The 20,764-nt window shown below is 43.5% G+C and overlaps 1 protein-coding gene across 1 annotated transcript in view; it reads left to right on the top strand.

The window, feature by feature from the left end:
• Positions 1 to 20,764, top strand: part of LOC138301709 (STE20-like serine/threonine-protein kinase) — a 221,009-nt gene that overhangs the window by 181,925 nt on the left and 18,320 nt on the right. Inside the window, exons 14-16 of the mRNA XM_069242224.1 lie at positions 368 to 556; positions 7,173 to 7,298; positions 13,717 to 13,830. Of these exons, the coding sequence (XP_069098325.1) occupies positions 368 to 556; positions 7,173 to 7,298; positions 13,717 to 13,830 (429 nt within the window). The remainder of the gene's footprint in view (positions 1 to 367; positions 557 to 7,172; positions 7,299 to 13,716; positions 13,831 to 20,764) is intronic.

Here is a 20,764-nt window from a genome sequence, read left to right as displayed (position 1 = left end):
ATTGAGTATCTTCTGCATAACGTAGGTTTTTTTAATACTTTGATACACTTCTGGTCACGTCGATAAGGGTAAAAGTTTTTTTGTGATTGTCTTTTATTCGGGTGAACATCTTTGATAGATCATAGGATTTATGGTCATGGATAAGTAACTTGCTCTTTCAGATAAGTGTAAAAGGACTGTTCTGGACAGGATTATAAATTCTGTGAGGACAAGTTCATTTGGTTTTAAAGGCATCACAGTTATCTCAAACTGTATTAGTATTTCATTTTTAAAGCAGGATTGAAACTGCATTACTTATGGATTCCCAGTGCATTAGCCATATTTATATCAAGTATTTGTTGCTTCTTGTTGGTAATGTGCTTCACAGGAAATGGAACAAATGCAGAGGTACAATCAAAGGCTCATTGAGGATTTAAAGAACAAACAGACTCAGGAAAGAGCAAGACTGCCTAAAATCCAGCGAAGTGAAGCCAAGACACGTATGGCCATGTTTAAGAAGAGCTTAAGAATAAACTCTTCTGGATCTCCTGAGCAAGACCGAGAAAAGATTAAGCAGGTATACTACTTAGCAAAATATTATCATTTATTGCTATGTAATGAAATGTTATTATAAACAAGGATAAGCAACGCCTTTTTATTTCAGCCATATAAATTACCAAGATGTGGGAGAAAGTCTATTTAAATACAGGTTTTTTTTAATTTCTCAACGGTTTACTATTGGAATACCCCTGCTTTATGTATTTGAAATTAGAGGAATTGCAAATGCTTTGAATGTATTATCAGAAAAGTCAATAGGGAAGACTTTTTTAGGTGATAGCCTCAAACAGTAGAACAGGGGGTTGTACTGCTTTTTCCTGTATATTTAGGGCCTGGTTCACGAAGTTAAACTTAAACTTTTGTGTACGTTTGTTTTGGAAATCACAAACTCCGATTTAATGCTAAGTTTATGACTTTTACTTACTTTACTTTTACTTTATAATCTTTATTTCGGATTAATTCAAAATCCACAAAAGCACACATTAGAACAATAATTATTTGGACCTAGGAAACAGCTTAAGCTTAAAATGAATATTACAGAAAATATATAATTTTATGGTATAAAGCTGTTTTAAAAACATTTTTTTAAAATATGTAAGAAACATCAACATTCTATATTCAAATTTATATTAGACCAGACAGCATTTGATAACCCAACTGAAATAAATTGAATTAAAACAATTAAAATCAATGATAAATATATCAAAAGTGTTGTGAGTCCAGAATAAAATATTATGCAACATACAGATAATTAGTCATCCCCAGCTCCTTAACCACACTAATGTTTTTTCCGAAGTCTAACTGCACCTGCCAAAAAGCTAGCCACATTGTGACAAACTATAGGATAGGGGATTGCAGCATTTGTAAGTAAATCAAGGCAGGTTTTACCTACCAAAAATATTTTGCCCTTAGCAGAGGTAAAATATAACACTGTCTCAAGGTGCAGTAATGATCACAAAAAAAGATAAAGTGCATTGTGTCCTGAGTTGAGGAGTTATCCCAAGAACATGGACTCTGATTATCCATGTTTTAATGGGCCTGCGGTTCTGCTAAAAGTCAGTGCAAAAGGTCTAATCTAAAACGTGTTAGTAAAAAACGGTGAGGAGAAGAGGTCACTACTCGAAGATGGGGCTCCATACTTGGCCTAACGGTAGGTTGTTGCAACTCCTCTTCTCTCTGTTTTGGCTCTAAGATAAATTGCCTTTTGATCCAAGTGACACATTTTTTCTAGATTTGCTCAGGTACCCCAAAAAATACTGAATAACCTAATATCTCTAGGAAATCTTTAATATAATGAAACCATGGAATGTCGAGGCCTTTATCAAGGGCAAGACAATCTCCAATAATAGCCTGGTTCAATTGCAGTTTGGGGATTCACCAGACTTTGAGCCATCTGGCTATAGGGGTAAGAGCCAACTTGTCTGAGATGTAATCCAGGCCCAGTTCTTTTTGTGTTACAAAGGTGGGAGCCAACTTCAGGAAACAGTCTTCTTGCAAAAGCATTCTTAACTCTCTCTATCTCACCACAGTCCCTGTAGAACCATAACCCACTTCCATAGCTCACTATTGCCATTCATTTGGCTGTGTAAGCTTTCATCATTGCCTGTGCCGGTCTATCCCCCAGCCTACCTGCAAAGTCAAAATTAGAGGCCACTGACCTGGCCAACAAGTTTATCTTGAACTTTTCTGGGCACAGATTCCTCGCTCATCAAAGATAACCCCTAAATATGGAAAAGTGGAGACCCTCGTCACCTCCAGACCACCCCCAAAAACTCTCTTGCAGGACTGATTAGAATTCCCAATTACCATAGTATGAGACTTAGAGTAGTTTACGTCCATATGAAAGGCCATGAATTCAGTGAAAGAGTCAAGAGGTCTTTGGAGTCCCACAGTGGTTCTGGTTAGCAGAACGGTGTCATCTGCATACACCAATGCCAGTATTAACAGCATCCCTACCCGGGGTATATCCTTTGTGGCAGTAAATAGAGCCGGACACAAATTATTGATATGTAAAGTAAACAACAATGGTCCACACTACAACCCTGCCTCACTCCTTTTTTTTATTGGCACTGGCAGGGACCCTTCATGATTTGACTCTGACTGCAGCTGTTAGATCCTGATGAAGGTCGTGCAAGTAACTAACAGAGCTACGATCCAACCCATATCAATTAACATTGACCCTAACTCTGCTCCATTGACGCAATTGAAGGCTTATGACAAATCCAAGAAGGATAGGTATATCTGCTCTATTTTGGCCACTGTATATTTTCCCATGATCAAGTGCAGGTTCAGGCAGTGGTCAAGGGTCTTCCCCCCCCCCCCCCCCCCCCCCCAAAACCCATACTGAAAATAAGAGATCACATTCCTTTGTTCTCCCCAATCTGGTACCCAAAATCTTGAAGGACAAAACAAAAAGCGAAATCAGCCTGTAACATCTTGGGTCCAAGCTAACTCCTTTTTTTTAAACACCGGAATGATGATAGAGCATCCCCATGTCAGACGAGGACCTGTCCTCCATGCTGCATTAAATACTCTAGTTAGGATCTTTATCCAAAGCTGGGTGTCATGGTAAAATAGATCAGCAGGTACCCCATCAGGCCCGGGGCCTTGTTCTTAGACATAGCTACAAATGGCAGCCCCAGTCTCTTCTTCCGTAAAGAAGGCAGCAGCATCCGTCCTAGACATATTCAACTGTACAGAAATCATACTCTTCGAGGCGTTGCTGTAAATTCCTGAAAAATACTTTACCCACCCGTATGCTGGAATGGTGCAGTTATAACCCTATTAGCCTCATCTGAAAAAACAGTGGTTAATAATCCCACAAAATGTAGCACTAGTGCTTAAATTGAGGTGATTCGCCAGATGTTCCTGATCTTTTTCATACAGGCTTGGGTAGCTAGCTTGTACACCTTCTTCCTTCTTACTATTAGCATCCTATCTCTAGGAGCATCCCTTAACGCTGCTTTCAGCTAATGAAGGGCCTTAGAGCAATTAGAATCAAACCATCTCTCACCTGTGGGTTGACCATGACTCCCAGTAGCCCTAAGGTTGCTATTAATGTGCTTGCAGATTCTACCAAAAGCAATCCATAATTCCCTGCCTCACTCAAACACAATACAAATCCTGAGTCACATATGATATACAGGGAATTTAGGAAGGAATCATGAGGAACATTACTCCATTTTAGTCTCTGGCCCTGATCATGTGGGATAATCTCTTTATTAGAAGGGCCTCTATCTGCTGTCATGGTCTGTTGGGTTCCCCAGTCCATAAAATGGGATAAAGTATTATGATCACTAAGTGTGGACCACTGTAGATCAGAACTAGAGACAAACTGAACCAAGAAGGCTGAAACAAATATATAATCCATAATCGTATTGCCCCCTCTTCCATTAAAGGTTGGGGGTGTAAACCCTTCCATATCCTCTCTATTATGTGGCAAATTAAAGTCTGCCAAAGCTTCCTCCAAAAAACTTCCCTCTACTGAGTGCTCAAAATGGTTACCCTGCTCACAGCCACCGGTGAGGGTACTTTCAGTTACAGAGCAACTGAGGGGACATAGGTGTAAATTAAAATCGTCCAGTCAGAGAACTGTAGAACAGAACAAACGGTACCTAAATGTTCGGTGGAGAATGTCCGATCGTGTGAATTATAAAACTTTAGTTTCAGAATGCTCGGGAGACCCTCAAAAATCAAATTTGACTGCCAGCGAGTTCCTAGTATCATGTGCGATCTGGGATGGGGTATACCTTATGTCTAGTGATATCAATAGGAGCAAACCACCCTTAGCTCTGCCGTCCCAGGTAGGTTCAGCTAGAACTGAGAAAGAAATATGTCCCTCTAGCGAAAGTGATGCTTCGATTCCGAGGTCTCCTGCAAGCCGACGACATCAAAGACTTTCATATTTTCGAGCCAGGCTTGTTTCTCTCTCTTACTACCCAACCTGTCTGTGTTCCAGCTGCATATTTTAAGAAGAGGTATTTGCTTATCCCGAGCCTCAACCTGAGACTTAACTACACTCTGAGGAAGGTCTCTGTGGTCCATTCTGAATCAGTCATTGCATTCCAGATCACCCAATGGCTGAAACCTGTCATGAGTTCCAGTGTCACTAAAGGCCCGCTGTTATAAGGGACTGTTCTCCCCCCAGTATGGTGAAGGACATTATTAGGAACCCTTGACATTTGCACCCAGATTGGAGGATTAAAAAAAGCCTAATAAGAGTACTTTGATGCCCGGCCCACTCACCCCACTCACCCCACTCTACCGATTTGCGGGAGATCAGTCACCTGACTATATCCAGCTGTCTAAAATTCAGCACAATACCGGGATCAGGCTAGCATTGAAAGCAATTTCTTCCCTCTATCAAGGCAGAGGTAGTGCCGGTGTTCAGTCAACAACACTGCCATGTGGTACTGCAACAAGCAGAAAGGGGTGGGTTCATGGACCCTTTATCAGGAGGCTCTGCGGCTCTGGACGTGGCTTGAACACCAGGGCATTTCCCTGGTGGTTCAACATTCGGCGGGCTCTCTGAACGCCAGAGTGGACAAACTCAGCCAACAATGCTTGGTCGATCGCGAATGGCGTCTCCATCCAGAGGAGGCACAAGGTCTCTTTCAGCAGTGGGGAGAGCCTTGGTTAGATCTGTTCGCTTCTGCAGAGAACACGCAATGTCAGCAGTATTGCGCGTTGGGGTTTCCATGGTGGCAAACGCTCTGTGACTCTGTCTTGAGTGGAACTCAGACCTCCTGTTGTACGCCTTTCCCCCATACCACTTCTGCCCAGAGTTCTCAAGAAGACAAAGAATGACCAGACCCAAGTAATCCTTGTGGCTCTGGACTGGGCATGAAGAGTCTGGTAGCAACCACCTGAGGGTTTGCATTCTCATTGGAGCTAAAGCTGCGACCACAGCGTTAGCATGCAGAGTTCCACTCATTGACATCTGTCTGGCGGTAAGGCGGCCATCTCTGCACATGTTTACCAAACACTACTGCCAGGACAGTTGGGTCCATAGGGATGGACACTTTGCCCCTTCGGTCCTGCAGGACTTTCTAGTATGATCTTAGTTCACAGACCATCCTTCGGGGATGGTATTGCTTGGGAATCTATTCTAAGGTAAGGAATCTGCAATTAGCTGCCTCTGTCAGATGGATAAGTTACTTACCTTCGGTAACACCTTATCTGGTAGAAGCAATATCTAGTTGCAGATTCCTTACCCACCCACCTATCCTTCCCACTCTGTGAAGTAATTTCTAGGGACAGGGACTCAGTTTCAGGGCCCTAGTTTTGACACACCAGTGGTCTGTGTTCTTCATGGCTCTGCTCTTCTGCCGTGGAGAGTCATGAAAAGAAACTGATGTCTGCGCGCCAGGGTAGCGCCTGCATAGGACCCTCAATGTTGTATCTGGCATGGAGCGGATCGACGCCATCTAATGGCATGCAGGGGTACTGCTTGAGAAAAATCTCCGGATCCAGACTGACACTGGGGGGGAATTGCCTAGGGGAATCTGCAACTAGATATTGTCTCTACCAGATAAGGCTTACTGAAGATAAGTAACTTTTCCCTTTATTAGGTTTGTTAGGAAATGGTGGGTCTTCTACAGTTGTAGATATCCAGGAGAAGTCCTTAGTCGGAGTTTTTTGAATCCCATAAAATTTGGAACTATATTCTATGCATGGGAGGGGAACTATGGAAAGAGATTTCAAACTATAGTTCAAAGAATATTTTGACTCTGGCCCTATGGATTTAGTAGTCCAAGTGTGTAAACGTGATATGGAAATTAAAATCCTCCTTATCGACCAATATTTTTAAACAATATGAGATTGATTTTTTTTTTTTTGCTTGCTGTATTCCATTATGTTTACATTTACGACTGATTTATGCAGCTAAAACCAATGTTGGACTTCACATCCAGATTTTTCACTCGATTTCACACATGACAGCAGGTATATAGAATTGACAGACATTCCTCCCAATCACACTTTGAATCATTTTTGGCACCCTCATTTCCGTAAGATTTTCTGAAAGCTGGTTTAGGTTCCTATCTTTCCTATCGGTCACTGTCACATCAGCAGTTGACATTACTCATGTTTAATTCACACAAGCAGTCTTCATGGAGACCCGGAGACTACCTGGTGGTGTCCAGATACCCCATGATGACACAGCAGAAATTCAGCTAAGACCAATAACCCTGCACTTTTTTATATATATATATATATATATATATATATATATATATATATATACACACTCACTCACTCACTGTGATGAGAAATTGAAGGAGTAATTCATGAGTTTGTTTTTCACAGAATGGTTAGCAATGGGACTGCCCTTCAGGCCAACCTATGGTTGAGGAGGTCTCTGAAGAGGGCAGGCCTGAGGCAACTACAGTGCCATGTGGAAAACTAAAGTAGAATGGTATGATACATTCCTGTTACCTTGTAGCTCTTCTTTGGAAGTACAAGGGGTTGCTCGTATTGCATTGCAAAGGCGTCCTTGATGCATTGGCCAGTAAGTGGACTGCTAGTTTTTTTTATCCACACTTGAGTCTTGTATTCCTTTTGGATTTGATTATATAATGGCAGCTTACTTGTCACCATAGTAACTAATTTGCCTTCCATCGTCTTTTTCATTGTAGTTTGCAGTTCAAGAGGACAAAAGGCAGAAAAATGAAAGGTTGGCTCAGCACCAAAAGCATGAAAATCAAATGAGGGACCTACAGCTGCAATGTGATGGCAACATCAAGGAACTACAACAACTACAGGTAGAGCAATCAATGACTTCTTAACAGTTGATTCAGCCAGCAGTCAAAGCAGCCCTAGTGGAGCATAGCCCTCCCTGTATAAAATGAGCACAATCTCTGCTTCATGATAAGTGAAACTGTGCTTTTTTTAGGTTTTAATTTATTTTAACAGCAACCAGGTATTTGTGTGTGACAAAGGCATTCACTTACAAACATTTGACACCAGAAGCATGTTTTACATAATATATAAACATCATAATGCACATATGTCCATCATAAGGTAACAGCTTCAATACGTAACCATTTCTCAACCGTAATTATTCAGCAACTGAAAATAAATGTATATCTTTTTACAATTATTGACTTGCTCTATCAAGACATACTGATAAACCACATAATTGGGTGTAGACTGCAGTATCCGATTGTGTAGTTGCGACTCCTGATGTAGAGACATACAATCTGTAATTGCAGAACTTTGCCTGGCATCTTCACCCTAGTCCCCCAGCACCAACCTTCCTTAGGGCCAGATGTACAAAAATGCAGTCTTGCTTTTCTTAAATAGCGACTTCATAGAAATGCAAACTGCTATGTACAAATATACCGATTTCCTAATTGCGATTCCTACAAAGTAGGTATTAAGCAATCCCATTGCATTTGAATCAGTGGACCAGTTTTGCATTTCCTAAATAACAATCTATTATTAAGAAATCCCTATTTAGAAAATGCAAAACCAATGGTAGCTACGGGAAAAAGACCCCTCCTTGTGCACCCCAAAAACAGTGGTGCGCCTGTAGAGCACATGCATAAGGGTCATGTGGGTGCTCAATTGCCTTTAAAAAAAAAAGAAAAAAAAAAAAAACACCTTAGGGTGCTTTTTAACAAAATTTCACCTGGCTGCCACCGACTTGAATTCAGTGGTAATTGCATCTCCAAAATGCCCAAGCCGCCTTTTGGAAATGCATGGTAGATCAGAGTAGGAAATTTATATAGGAAATCCCTATTTGCATTTCCGATTCTGGGAAAGGCAAATTGCAATTTCTTAAAGAGCTTTGTACATTAGAAAAGGCTTCTTTCAATTTCTTAACAGCACAAAAGACAGATTCGGACCATTGAGAAGCGCAAACAGGCTTTGTACATCTGGCCCTTAGTTGTTTGAAACAGGGCACGGCTACTAAAGTAAATACATCTGATTGTGCTGTGCCGCATATCATGGACACTGATAACGCTCCGTGCGGTATTTTACATGTACTCTTATCACAGCAACTGGTGACAGTGAAGCGTTGGCTCAACCTGACCGCTTCAGCTTATCTTTGCTTGGTTACTAGACCTCAGGTGGCGTTTGTAGGAGCACAGAAATGAATTGTGGGAAGTCATCCCCAGCTTATCTCTCCCACCTAGAAATGTCTTCATGATGTGTGCTGCGTTTTGGAAAGTCACCTCATGTCATTTGTTATGGCTGGCAGCTTGCATGGTGCAATCTGATAGTGTTCAGCAGGGTCTTAAGTTGGTGCATGGCAAGTGTGAAACACTGGAAAGGATTGTGGGTGCTTTCCGTTCCTCACCTGTGACATCACAGACCAGGATCTCATTTATGCAAGTCAGTCTTTGGTTCTCCCCAGTAGGACACCTAGTCCAAACTGCCAACCTGAGTCCCATCTAAATGAGAATATAGGTGTCCCAGGACAATTGCAGCATTAGTTGCCTCATCAGTGAAGGGTCTATAGCAGAAAATACTCGACAGACACATCATGATATAGCACTTGGCATAGCAAGTTCGGTAGATCAAAAGTGATGAATGGAAGTACTTCAGCCAGTACAACTATGATGTCTGGGTTCAAAAAGGCCCAAACATGTGATTGCTCTCATTAAGAAGAAGCATGGCCTACCAGTTCGGGCTGGACAAGCTTGCCTGTCCCATCAGAAGCTTGGAATAGCCAAATCCACGTTGGTCTTGCGAACCATCCTGTAAGGAATTGTTCATCTAGAATTAACAGGCCATGCTCCTTCTAAAGGAGAGCAGCCCACGTGTTTGGGCCTTTCGGAGCTTTATCAGTGCAGTGCTTCTGGTGATCTTAGCTCTTTATTCGATTTGTTGACTGCACTTCGGTCGTATTGTCTAATTTTACTTTTACAACCCTGTACTTGGATATGTTGGCACAGAACTTTACAAATGAAACAGCTGTAGCACGTGTGGAATTTGGATCTTGTGATGCCTGGACACGTGAATTTTCACAGATGACAATAATTTTCTCTTTTGTCAGCAGACATCATCGTTCTCTTTTGCACATACTTCTACCACACCCAAAGTTATTTCACCTTCTATTCTGAAATCAATGTAATTGGTTCTTTCATTCACCTGTAATTATTGTAAGCATGCTTGGACCGGGAGAATCCTTGTACTCACGGCTAATCACATAGAGAGGGAATGATCCCTTTAGTTGTGTGAAACGTTTTCTTCTCCCAGAACGTGATTGACTGGCAGTGTTCTACTCTCATATGGTCTGGGTGAACTCAGTTGTCAGGGCACAGAGGCCAAAGTGCTTGTCATGTGCGACGCACAGACGATGAAAGTGGTGGATCTGTTAGAGGAAACAGTTTTGCCTCTAGGTAGAAACTGTCTGCCTCTAGGTTGATTAGAATATGAGCCTAGTCCAGGTAAAGCATTGCTCTCTCTTAGCAAAGACTGCCTGGAGGTGGACCCCGGGATGCTTGCTGTGCTGTTGTTTGCTATTAAGGGTGACGACAATAATAGCCTGACCTAGCCTGACCGAGCATCTCCCTGAAATGCACGACGACCAGAGCCAGTGTTGGAGCTGCACCTCAAATAAGTATTATGATCACTGCAGGGGTTGATTTCAGCGTATTTGTGCTCCTTCTTGACCAGAGCAATGGAACTCTGCACAGCACACCTCAAACTCTTGTAGGAGATGGCTGCTGGTGAGAGTTTTCACAGCCTGCGGAGGGCATAAGTAAGGTTTCAAGGATTAAAAAGATATTAAGTAGAAAAAGTAGCAGAAAGGGCTTGTTTCATGTCATACAGAAGAAAGTCAAAATATTCTACGGGGTGAAAACAGATTTCTGTTAACTATTCCGAGTGCGCTCAAAGCCTTGTTTACCAAAGCTGGGCCACCTGAGTAAACCTTACCAGACGCACTGTCTAACCTAACCTTACACTATAACCGGGCATTCAGAAATGAAGACGTGATGCCTCAGAAAGCACACTTTCACATCGATGCTGGGTGCCAGGTCATCTTCCATATCCCAGGTGTTTACAATTGCATCCACTGCACAAGAGAAGCCCCTTTTTACCAGGCTAATGCAGAAGATTGCCAGTCCATTTCGCCGCAGTTAATTGGGTGCAATAAAAATTCTGCACTGTGAATACTAAGGGTTCGAAGTTGTGCTCAAAGAGCAGTAATAGTAACGTTGTCTTTTTTTAACAATAACTAATGCCACTTCACACACAACTTCAACTAATTTCTAGTCTAATATGCAAGAGCAGCTTCCACTTGAGATATTTCACAAACCTGTATTGTGTTGTAAATGCAACACAATAGAGATAACAAGCAGTATAACAGCGTGACTCATGGTGGCTGAGTAATCGAGGCATCAGACTGGCATGTTAGTCTTTGCTCTGTTTTCCTAGGCCCAAGAAAGAAACATCGTTTGTCTTGTTAACCATTAACATATTGCTTTGTGATCACTTAAGATGGCTGTTAGTCATGAATGTTGGGCTTTGGTCTTTCTGGCAGTTCCTATGGTAGATCTTTTGCTGGAGTTACGTATACGTTGGGTCCCATATACAGCAGAATAGCAGGTGATAGGTTGGCAGTGAGACTCCCAAGGCCTGTATTTCTACAAAGTAGGCAAATTAAGGAGCAGCTGGGCAACCTTGGGTGAGAGTGTCGGGCATGGATAAAGAGAAGCATTTGACAAGAGGTAAAAAAAGGTGTTGTGGCGGGTGGTTAAAGCCAGAGTGAGAGTGGAAAGGGAAATACTTGGATCCTATGGTGAAGCAATGGAGGAGGACTGTAGGCCTGTTTTGAGAGAGTGTATAAGCAGGTATGCAGCCTGGTGTGGTAAAGGGAAGGAGTGGTAAGCTAAATAATGTGGAAGAGTGGAGGCCAGGTTGTTGTAGCATTTGACACAAGAAGTAGGAGGGTGGAGGGGAAGGAAGTTTTGAGTATATGGTGTGGAAGAGTAGGAGGCAAGCGTGGACCTCATGGACCTCATCGTGAAGGAGTGGAGAAGATGGGGCATGCAGCCAACTTGTGGCGATAAAGTATAGGTTAATGGGGTATGGAGCCCCTGGAGAGAAATTAGAGCGTTTAAGGGGTTGGAAGCTGTGTCACGACCGAGTGGAAGGAAAGGGTGAAGAAGCCTATGGAAGGAGTGAGTAGGTGATAGTGAGTTGCAGAAGAAGAAACAAAACAATCGGTCTTATCATGAAAAAGGTGATATAAATACGTTGATGTATTGTTTGCCCTCTTCGACAGGGTGCAATATCCCATGACCACCACCTGGGGGCGATAAAGGCATTTGGACACCTTCTTGCAGACTCTACTGTACAATTTTGTGGTTGTTCCTTCCTGAATCTCTTTTCCCTCTAGTTTATGACTTGGACAGCAGATACTTACACATCTGGGATATTGGTTCACTACCCAAGCCCTGGGATGTTAAAAAGTTCAAATGAAATTCAATGTATTAATTGAAACTTTTCTACCATTTGTTTCAACATGTCTGTTCTGTGTTTCGGAGTCCAGTGTCCCTTTGTGAGGACCAAGTTGGTTTGTTCTTACCATTGATGAGCACATTTTTAAAGCAGGGGAATAATGGTGTGCAGGCAAGGACATTTTTCAAGCAAGGCAAGAATGTTGCCAAGCCGCGCTTGAGGCATTTTATCACCAGTCCAGCTTCAATGAAGCATTTTGGTTGTTAAACATCATCATTAAATAGATCAGTGATGCTGTTGTATTGCACTAATTGTTTCATAGCAGGACCTCGTTCCTCTAGAAGCCAATATAAGTTTTCCCTGCAATTTTTATTTTTGACTTTGAATTGGCAGGAAGGATCTAAGTGTCTGATTAACCTCCTTAGTTGAGCACTTGCCATTCAGCTGGTCCCTCCCTGATCACTGGGTGCATTGTTCTAAGATTCCCAATTACTGGGCACAGTTCACATAGGCAGCTTACATGAGAGCCGTAGACCAAAGTATTCTCCATATACCTTTCACACATGATTGGAAAATGTGGGACATAGTGGATCATTGTCCATGCCATTGCAATGGATATCACTGCAGTGCTTGTTCTGCTGGTTAAATGAACCTGTGATTTGGTCTCCTTCTCTGTACTTATGGTCATAGAGTTAAAACATTGCCAGGGACTGCTGTCACAGCGGTTCCTGTCAATGCTTTTTGGAGTTTGGCGCACAGCTTCATCAAGCATGGCTGAGCCATGTGGCAAACTGTTTCTTTTGCGTTGTCAAAAAGAAAATCTCGAAGCAAGATTTTCTTTTTGATAATAAAAGACAATGCTCCCCTCGCTATGGGAGTCCTCTCCTATAGCGAGGAGAGCATTTTGTATTTTTCACTACCCCTTAAAGCCAGTTTTTTTTTTTTTTCTGGTGGTGACAGGCAGTGAAACTGGCCTCTAAGTCTTCCCATCTAAATTACTTGGGCGTTATTAGAAGTCAGTCTCCGGCCTTTACTCTGTTAGGCCGTCAGAGGGGGTTAAGCACTGCAGAGTCGGGAGTAGTCTCGGCCATGATTAAAGCAAAGATCTGCCTGCATTTACATCGGGCCACGGATCCTAATCTTGGCGATACAGAAACTCAGTCGCAAAAAGCAATGTAGCATCCATGCCACCAAGATATAAATCAGGCCCTTTGTCTTAAAATAAAACAGGGAGCCAATATGTCCGTTAGAAACTTTGTAATTTTGTTGGTTTCACAGACAGTGTCACAGGCTCAAGGGCCTTAAACCTAAAACATGCTACCAATTGCACACCAGTCAAATGGCACGGTTTACGCATTTAGCGCAGCGCTGTCACAACGCACCAGTACCTGACCTCCTTTCAAGTTACAAGAGCCTATCCTTTTCTAGAGTTCTGCTGGTCCCGCCCTTCTGTGATGGGAAGGCTGCTCAAGGAGTGATGTGTAAGATGAGCATGAAGGTCTGAACGATGCTGGTAACTCCAGAGGCAGAGCGCACAGTTGAAACAAAGCTGCCTCTTAAGCAAAGCATTCCAAATTTGTATTAAAAACTAATCTTGTCCATTTAGGAAGTCTTTAAATTTGCCTCTAAACACAGATTCACCATAGTGGAACAACTGTAGTGTATAGAATAAATCACACTCATAAAATGTAAACTGTAAAGGTATTCCAGGGTGCATGCATGTTGGTATAAAACATAACTTGAACCTAATAATTGTCTTGGTTTTAGAATGAAAAATGCCACCTGCTGATTGAACACGAAACCCAGAAGCTCAAGGAGCTGGATGATGAGCATAGCCAGGAACTGAAGGAATGGAGAGAGAAACTGAGACCGAGAAAGAAGGTAGCACAAACAACTGGAAATCATGACGATTTGTCAGATACTAGAAAAAAGTCAATGGTCTTTATTTCAAATGCTATTCAGTTATCTGTCTCTCTCTCTCATAGCTCAGTGTATTCCTGTTTATCAACGCAAGTTTTTGTTTGATTGGTCTTATATAGCACCTTGACTAATGCGCTTTCCTTCATTATGTACGGCGGTGTACTTGAGTTTGGAATGATGTAGATAAACAATAGCATAGTGAGCAGGTGAAATGTACCTCGTGAAGCCTACTGCTGCAGTGAGTCCCGGTTTCTTAAGAGTACAGATCCGTCACTTTCAAAGCATGGAAGACACAAAAACTTCTTCAGGGAAGTGAGCTTTAACCCTTTCAGTGCCCAGCTCTTTACACACATCAGTGCTACTGTTAGTATGAGGCTGCCTAAAGACCTCCGCCTGTTTTGATTACATCCATCCAAAGATGTTAGCAGTATGCAGGAATGTGTATTGTTATTCTGTCAAATGCGAACATTATTACCTTCTTTCAGCAAAACTGGTCAGTAATTCATTGCAGCTATCATAAAGACATAAATCATGTAATCCTAACATTAGAAATTCTGCCCTGAATGTACTGAGTTTGGCAATACCAAGTGCGTGTGGGTTTTCATAGGAATTGTGTTCTGCACAGAGCACTAATGTAGTATTTCCACATATTAGTTAATTTTGGTGAAACATTGTTTTTATGGTCATTTTGGTTGTTTGAAACCGCAGGATTGTAGGGAAATACAGGCAAATAAAATGTTCAGAATATTCACTTCTGAACCAAAACGAATGGTTTTCCACCATGATAACTTGCAGGAGATTAGGATTTTTTTTTTCCTGTAAATTGTTAAAAAACGTGTTTGTGTGTGTGTATATAGCTATACATATATATATGTTCGATGGCATGTGTAGCTGCAGATACACATGCTGTGCACTGTTCTTGCCATCTAGTGTTGGGCTCAGAGTGTTGCAAGTTGTTTTTCTTTGAAGAAGTCTTTTCGAGTCACGGGACCGAGTGACTCCTCTCTTTCGGCTCCATTGCGCATGGGCATCGACTCCATCTTAGATTGTTTTCTTTCCGCCTGTACATACTCCTGTTGGGTTTGGACATGTGCAGGTCGTTTTTCTTCAAAGAAGTGTTTATAGTCACAAGTTATAGTGACCCCAGTTACTGTTAATCCGCATTGGCATTGATTCCATTGTTGATTGTTTTTTCTCCGCTCCGGTTTAGACGTCTCCTTTTGAGCTTTGGTTCGAAGCCACGTGATGTTCACACTGAGCCTGCTCAGATCCTTTCTTACTCGCAGAACAATTTCAAAGCCCTGTATGGGGCCTAGCCCCTCCGGGGCTCCATCCATTGCTCGGCACAAGAGAATGTACACATAATGGAATGGACTCCTTTCAGATACTGTCTGAAGTGGCAAGTGAAGAACTGGACGACAGATGTGTAACCTCTGTCTGTCCTTGGACCATCAGGACAGACCGGATTCCTGCTCAGTGAGGCCTGCCTTCAGGAACAAGAAAACTCTGCAATATCTTTGCATCACTTAAGCGTTGATGGCCCGCCACCCATCAAAGTCAATGGTGTCCACCTCCGAAGAAGGCTAGAGTACCAACATCTCTCCTCCACCCCTTAACACCACTCAGAAGCTGAGCATCTCCTTGGTGGAGGTTGAGCATCGAGCTCACAGGCCAGTCAATGAAGCTTCCGGTCCACCACTGCCACAAGCCCAGGTTGAGCACCGAACTACAGAGTTTTTAGTTCATGTGTGCTCAACTCTTGGCATTGAAGCATCCAGCCATTCAACTTCATCTAGGTCTTTGGTTCCAGCATTATAGACACCCACGAGGCCACTCTCTGAGTCCAGGCCTTTGGATCCGAAAAACGGCTCGGTGACTGCAGGCCAACAGACATCCTGAGCTCTGAGTAAGTTGACGTACAGGGGTACATCCACTTCCGAGGATCAGCCTATCCTCCAGCACCTTGAGGAGGAACTCAGTGCCAGGCAACAGCATATACATATTCATCCTGAGACTGGTCGAATTCCAGCTAAGCCCGCTCCTTAGGCAGAGGACACTGTTCCTCCAAAGAGAAAATTGACTTTAGAAGAAGAGGCAGTAAATCTACCACGGAGCTGGGAGAACCTTTTTACCATGTTCACCACAATATGGTTGTCTTCTGGACGAACCCCAGGTTCCTTCCTAAGGTGATCCGTAGTATCTACCTTAATCAAACTAAAGAACTGCCTGCTTTCTTCTCACTTCCACAGTCAATAGCAGAACAAGCTCTTCATACCTTAGCTAGCAAAAGAACACTTATGTATTATATTGACAGCACAAACTTCTGAACGACACAACCGTTTTTTGTTTCTTTCTCCACACCACATAAAGGCTGGGCTCTGGGCAAAGCAGGACTAACATGCTGGTTGATCAAACATTTACAAACCTGTTATGCCAAATCAAAAAGTCCTTTGCTTATTTCTTCCAGACCCCCCCTCCACTTGCATAAAAGGAGGCACTATGGTTTACTTTGGTAATATTTCTATAGCTGACATCTGTAAAGCAGCTACTTGGCCTACTCCCCGCACTTTTACTAAACATAACTGTGTGGATGTTTTAGCATGGCAACAAGCTAGAGTTGGCCAGGCTGTCTTAGGCACATTTTTCCAGTCTTTTGCAACATCCTCCGACTAGCCACCCCTGTATGGGAATACTGATTTACAGTCTATGCTCAGCGTGTGTATCTACAGCTACCAATGCCATGAACGGAAAATGTTTACCCTGTAGGCATCTGTGACATGTAGTGCCTACTGTCCTCCCTAGAAGCCTATGGATGTTACAGACACTTATCTTTTGCATATATTATTCTTTCACATTGTCATCTTTTCTGTACCTCTATGATCCATCTACATCCTCAGCCTTTGGGCGGAAAGAATAATCTAACAATGGAGCAGATGCCCATGCATATTATGAGGAATGAGTGGAGTTACTATAGCTTGTGACTCGAAAGACTTCTTCAAAAGAAAAACAACTTCATAGAAAAACAACAGGGTAAAATTTTACGTATCTATCTACATCAATATATACATATGTTCGATGGCATGTGTAGCTGCAGATACACATGCTGTGCATTATCCTGCCATCTAGTGTTGGGCTCGGAGTGTTACAAGTTGTTTTTCTTCGAAGAAGTATTTTCGAGTCACGAGACCGAGGGACTCCTCCCTTTCGGCTCCATTGCGCAGGGGCGTCGACTCCATCTTAGATTGTTTTCTTTCCGCCATCGGGTTCGGACGTGTTCCTCTTCGCTCCGTATTGCGATTTGGAAAAGTTAGTTAGTTATCGGAAAATTCGACGGTATTGTTCGCGCTCGGTACCGGTTCAGTGTTAGCACATCGACACCGAAGAAAGAAGCGCTCCGGCGGCCCTTCGGGGCTTCCACTCTCCAGCGGGGCCTGGTCGGCCCGACCGCGTCCATCTTCAAACCTCATGGACCGGACCCCCTTCCGCTTCTGCCCCAACTGCCACGCAAAGTATCGTTATACAGACCAACACTTGGTCTGTAATCTGTGTTTGTCTCCAGAACACAAAGAGGATACTTGAAAGGCTTGTCAGGCATTTCGATCCAAGAAAACACTACGAGATCGAAGAGCTCGAAGACTTCAGATGGCGTCAATACCGACCGAGCAGATCGACGTAGAGGAAGAGGAGAGATTCTCCTTTCGAGATTCGGTCTCGGACGAGTCCGAAAGTGAGCAGCCGAAGACGCAGCAACAAACTGTGAGTAAACCAGCCCAGGCAGACTCACTCAAAAATAATAAAGGCCAAGGGGATGCCACCGCCAACAGGCCATGGCTTAACCCGAAAACACGGTGACCAAACATCGGCACCGAAAAAGGCCTCCCAGCAGCCGAAGACATCCGACTCCGGTCGAGATACCGGCTCCGAACAATCTCGGCACCAAGAGTTCGGCACCCCAAAAGTCAAGAAGGTTTCCTCGGAGCCGAAAAAGACTGTACAAAATGCTTTGGTGCCGAAACATGCAGCCTCGGAGCCGGAACCAGGCTCCTATACAGAAAAGCAAGGCCTTTCAAGTCAGTTGCAAGGGCACAGATTTGAACAAGAACTGGGCATGGGAGAGCCTGACCATACCCAGAGGAGGCTGCACATACAAATGGACACGGGGAAAATCCAAACTCTTCCCCCAATAAAAATCAAGCGAAAGCTTTCCAGGAGACGGAAATGCAGCCAAAAGCGAAAGTGGCTAAAGACCAAACATCACCAAGGTTCTCGCCACAGCAATCTCCATCGCATTCGCCACACCTGTCCCCGGTAGCGACACCCCCAATGATGCAGTCGCCAACACACACTGGGATGACGCAAGATGACCCGGATGCATGGGACTTGTATGATGCACCCGTCTCAGACAGTAGTCCCGATTGCTACCCGGCTAGGCCGTCACCACCTGAGGACAGCACTGCATATATGCAGGTGGTTTCAAGGGCAGCTACATTTCATAATGTAGCAATGCATGCAGATACTATAATATACTGAAATATACTGTTCCAAAAAGTGCAAGAAAGGATGGAACTGGGGTCCTAATAATTAGGAGCAAGAGTACTCACTCACCCTATTGGGTGTCATGCTTCATCATCGGACATGCTCCTCGTCAGACCGGCGCTGCAATGTCTGACGGGCTCCCTCTATCGGGGGGCTCTTTGCCGGAGATCTTTTCTCAATGATGCCACAAACCCCAAAAGTGAGTAAGGAGAACAAAGAAGGGAGAATAATGGAAAAATTAAAATTGGTTCATAACCCTCTGAATAATCAAATTTATTAATCTATGTAGGGAAATGGCCAAGATTAAAAACACAACAAGGGAGTGGGAAAGAGGTAATGCTCCACCACTCTATATTGGTTTGTAGAAACAAGAGGAGGCCAGGAACTACCTGACGCACCTCAGAAGTGAGGTCGACATGTTTCACGTCTCTATGGTCCTCAAAGGATCCAGTGACGCTTCTTCAGGACCTAATGTACTTTGAATCTCTCCTACTATCAACTAATTAGATTCCTGCAGTCTGTAACTGTCAGCACAAAGTCAAAAAGGAAGGATACCAGTCACTTACACGAGTCCAATCTGACCCGAACTTGCTGTTCCTGTAAGTCACCCCTCCCAACTAGGGAAAGGGCTTCATGGGACTGCGTCGGCCTTTAGCCAGGCTTTACAAACACTTTTTGATAGTCCTGGGTTGAAGAGGGTCACCTACCCCAAGCCGCGCTCCCGGAACAGTGTATTTCAGAACAGTGTTCAGTGGAACAGTGTATTTCAGTATATTATAGTATCCGTAGGAGGGAATACACTGGACCATTAATCCTCCATATCCCCCTTCTTCAATTCAGCAATGCATGCAGAGCCCTTAGAGGATGACTTTTTGTTTAACACATTGGCATCCACTCACAGCTCATACCAAAGGTTGCCAATGCTGCCAGGCATGTTAAAACATGCCAAACAAGTGTTCCAGGACCCGGTAAAAGGCAGAGCCATCACGCCTAGGGTGGAGAAGAAATATAAACTTCCCCAACGGACCCTGTGTTTCACACAACAATTCACTCCTGATTCGGTAGTAGTGGGAGCAGCCCGGAAGAGGGCGAACTCCCAATCCTCAGGGGACGCACCACCGCCCGACAAAGAAAGTCGGAAATTCGATGCAAGAGGGTGGCAGCACAGGCAGCCAATCAATGGCGGATTGCCAATTCCCAGGCTCTACTGGCTCGATACGACAGGGCACATTGGGATGAAATGCAACATCTCGTTCAACACCTTCCCAACGAGTACCAGAAACGTGCCCAACAGGTTGTTGAGGAAGGACAAACTATCTCGAACAACCAAATAAGGTCGGCTATGGATTCAGCATAAACGTCCGCAAGGACAGTGAACACTGCAGTAACCATTCGTAGGCACGCATGGTTACGGAGCTCCGGTTTTAAGCATGAAATCCAGCAGGCTGTGCTTAATATGCCGTTCAACCAAGAACAATTGTTTGGGCCGGAGGTGGATACGGCAATAGAAAAACTAAAAAAAGACACGGACACGGCCAAAGCCATGGGCGCGCTCTACTCCCCACAGAGCAGAGGCACTTTTAGAAAGCCGCACTTTAGGGGGGGGGTTCATTCCCAAACCACAGAGCCTTCCACATCACAAGCCAGACCCACATATCAGGGCCAGTATCAAAGAGGAGGTTTTCGAGGAACATATAGGGGTGGACAGTTCCCAAAGACAAGAGGGAAATTCCAGAGCCCAAAAACCCCACAAAACAAACAGTGACTTCAATGTCACAAACCCCGACCACTCAACACCAGTGGGGGGGAGACTTACCGCATATTACCACAACTGGGAAAACGTAACTACGGATGCATGGGTCCTAGCCATTATCCAACATGGTTATTGCATAGAATTCCTACAATTGCCACCAGATGTGCCTCCAAGAGCACACAATATGTCCAAACAACATTTAGACCTGTTACAACTAGAAGTCTAAGCATTGTTACAAAAACAAGCAATAAAACTAGTACCCAATCATCAAAAAGGAACAGGTGTCTACTCCCTGTATTTCCTAATTCCAAAGAAAGACAAAACGCTGAGACCCATATTAGACCTCAGAACACTGAATCTTTAGATCAAATCAGATCACTTTCACATGGTAACACTTCAAGACGTGATTCCCTTGCTCAAAAAACAGGACTACATGTCAACATTAGATCTCAAGGATGCATATTTCCACATACCCATACAACCTTCCCACAGGAAATACTTAAGATTTGTAATCCAAGGCGTGCATTACCATTTCAAAGTGTTACCGTTCGGGATAACAACAGCCCCAAGGGTATTCACAAAATGCCTTGCAGTAGTAGCCGCTCA

This window comes from Pleurodeles waltl, chromosome 6, assembly GCF_031143425.1.
Source record: "Pleurodeles waltl isolate 20211129_DDA chromosome 6, aPleWal1.hap1.20221129, whole genome shotgun sequence".
Classification (NCBI taxonomy): domain Eukaryota; kingdom Metazoa; phylum Chordata; class Amphibia; order Caudata; family Salamandridae; genus Pleurodeles; species Pleurodeles waltl.
Note: the sequence above shows the minus strand (reverse complement) of the source record. Positions and strands in the feature narration are given on the sequence as shown.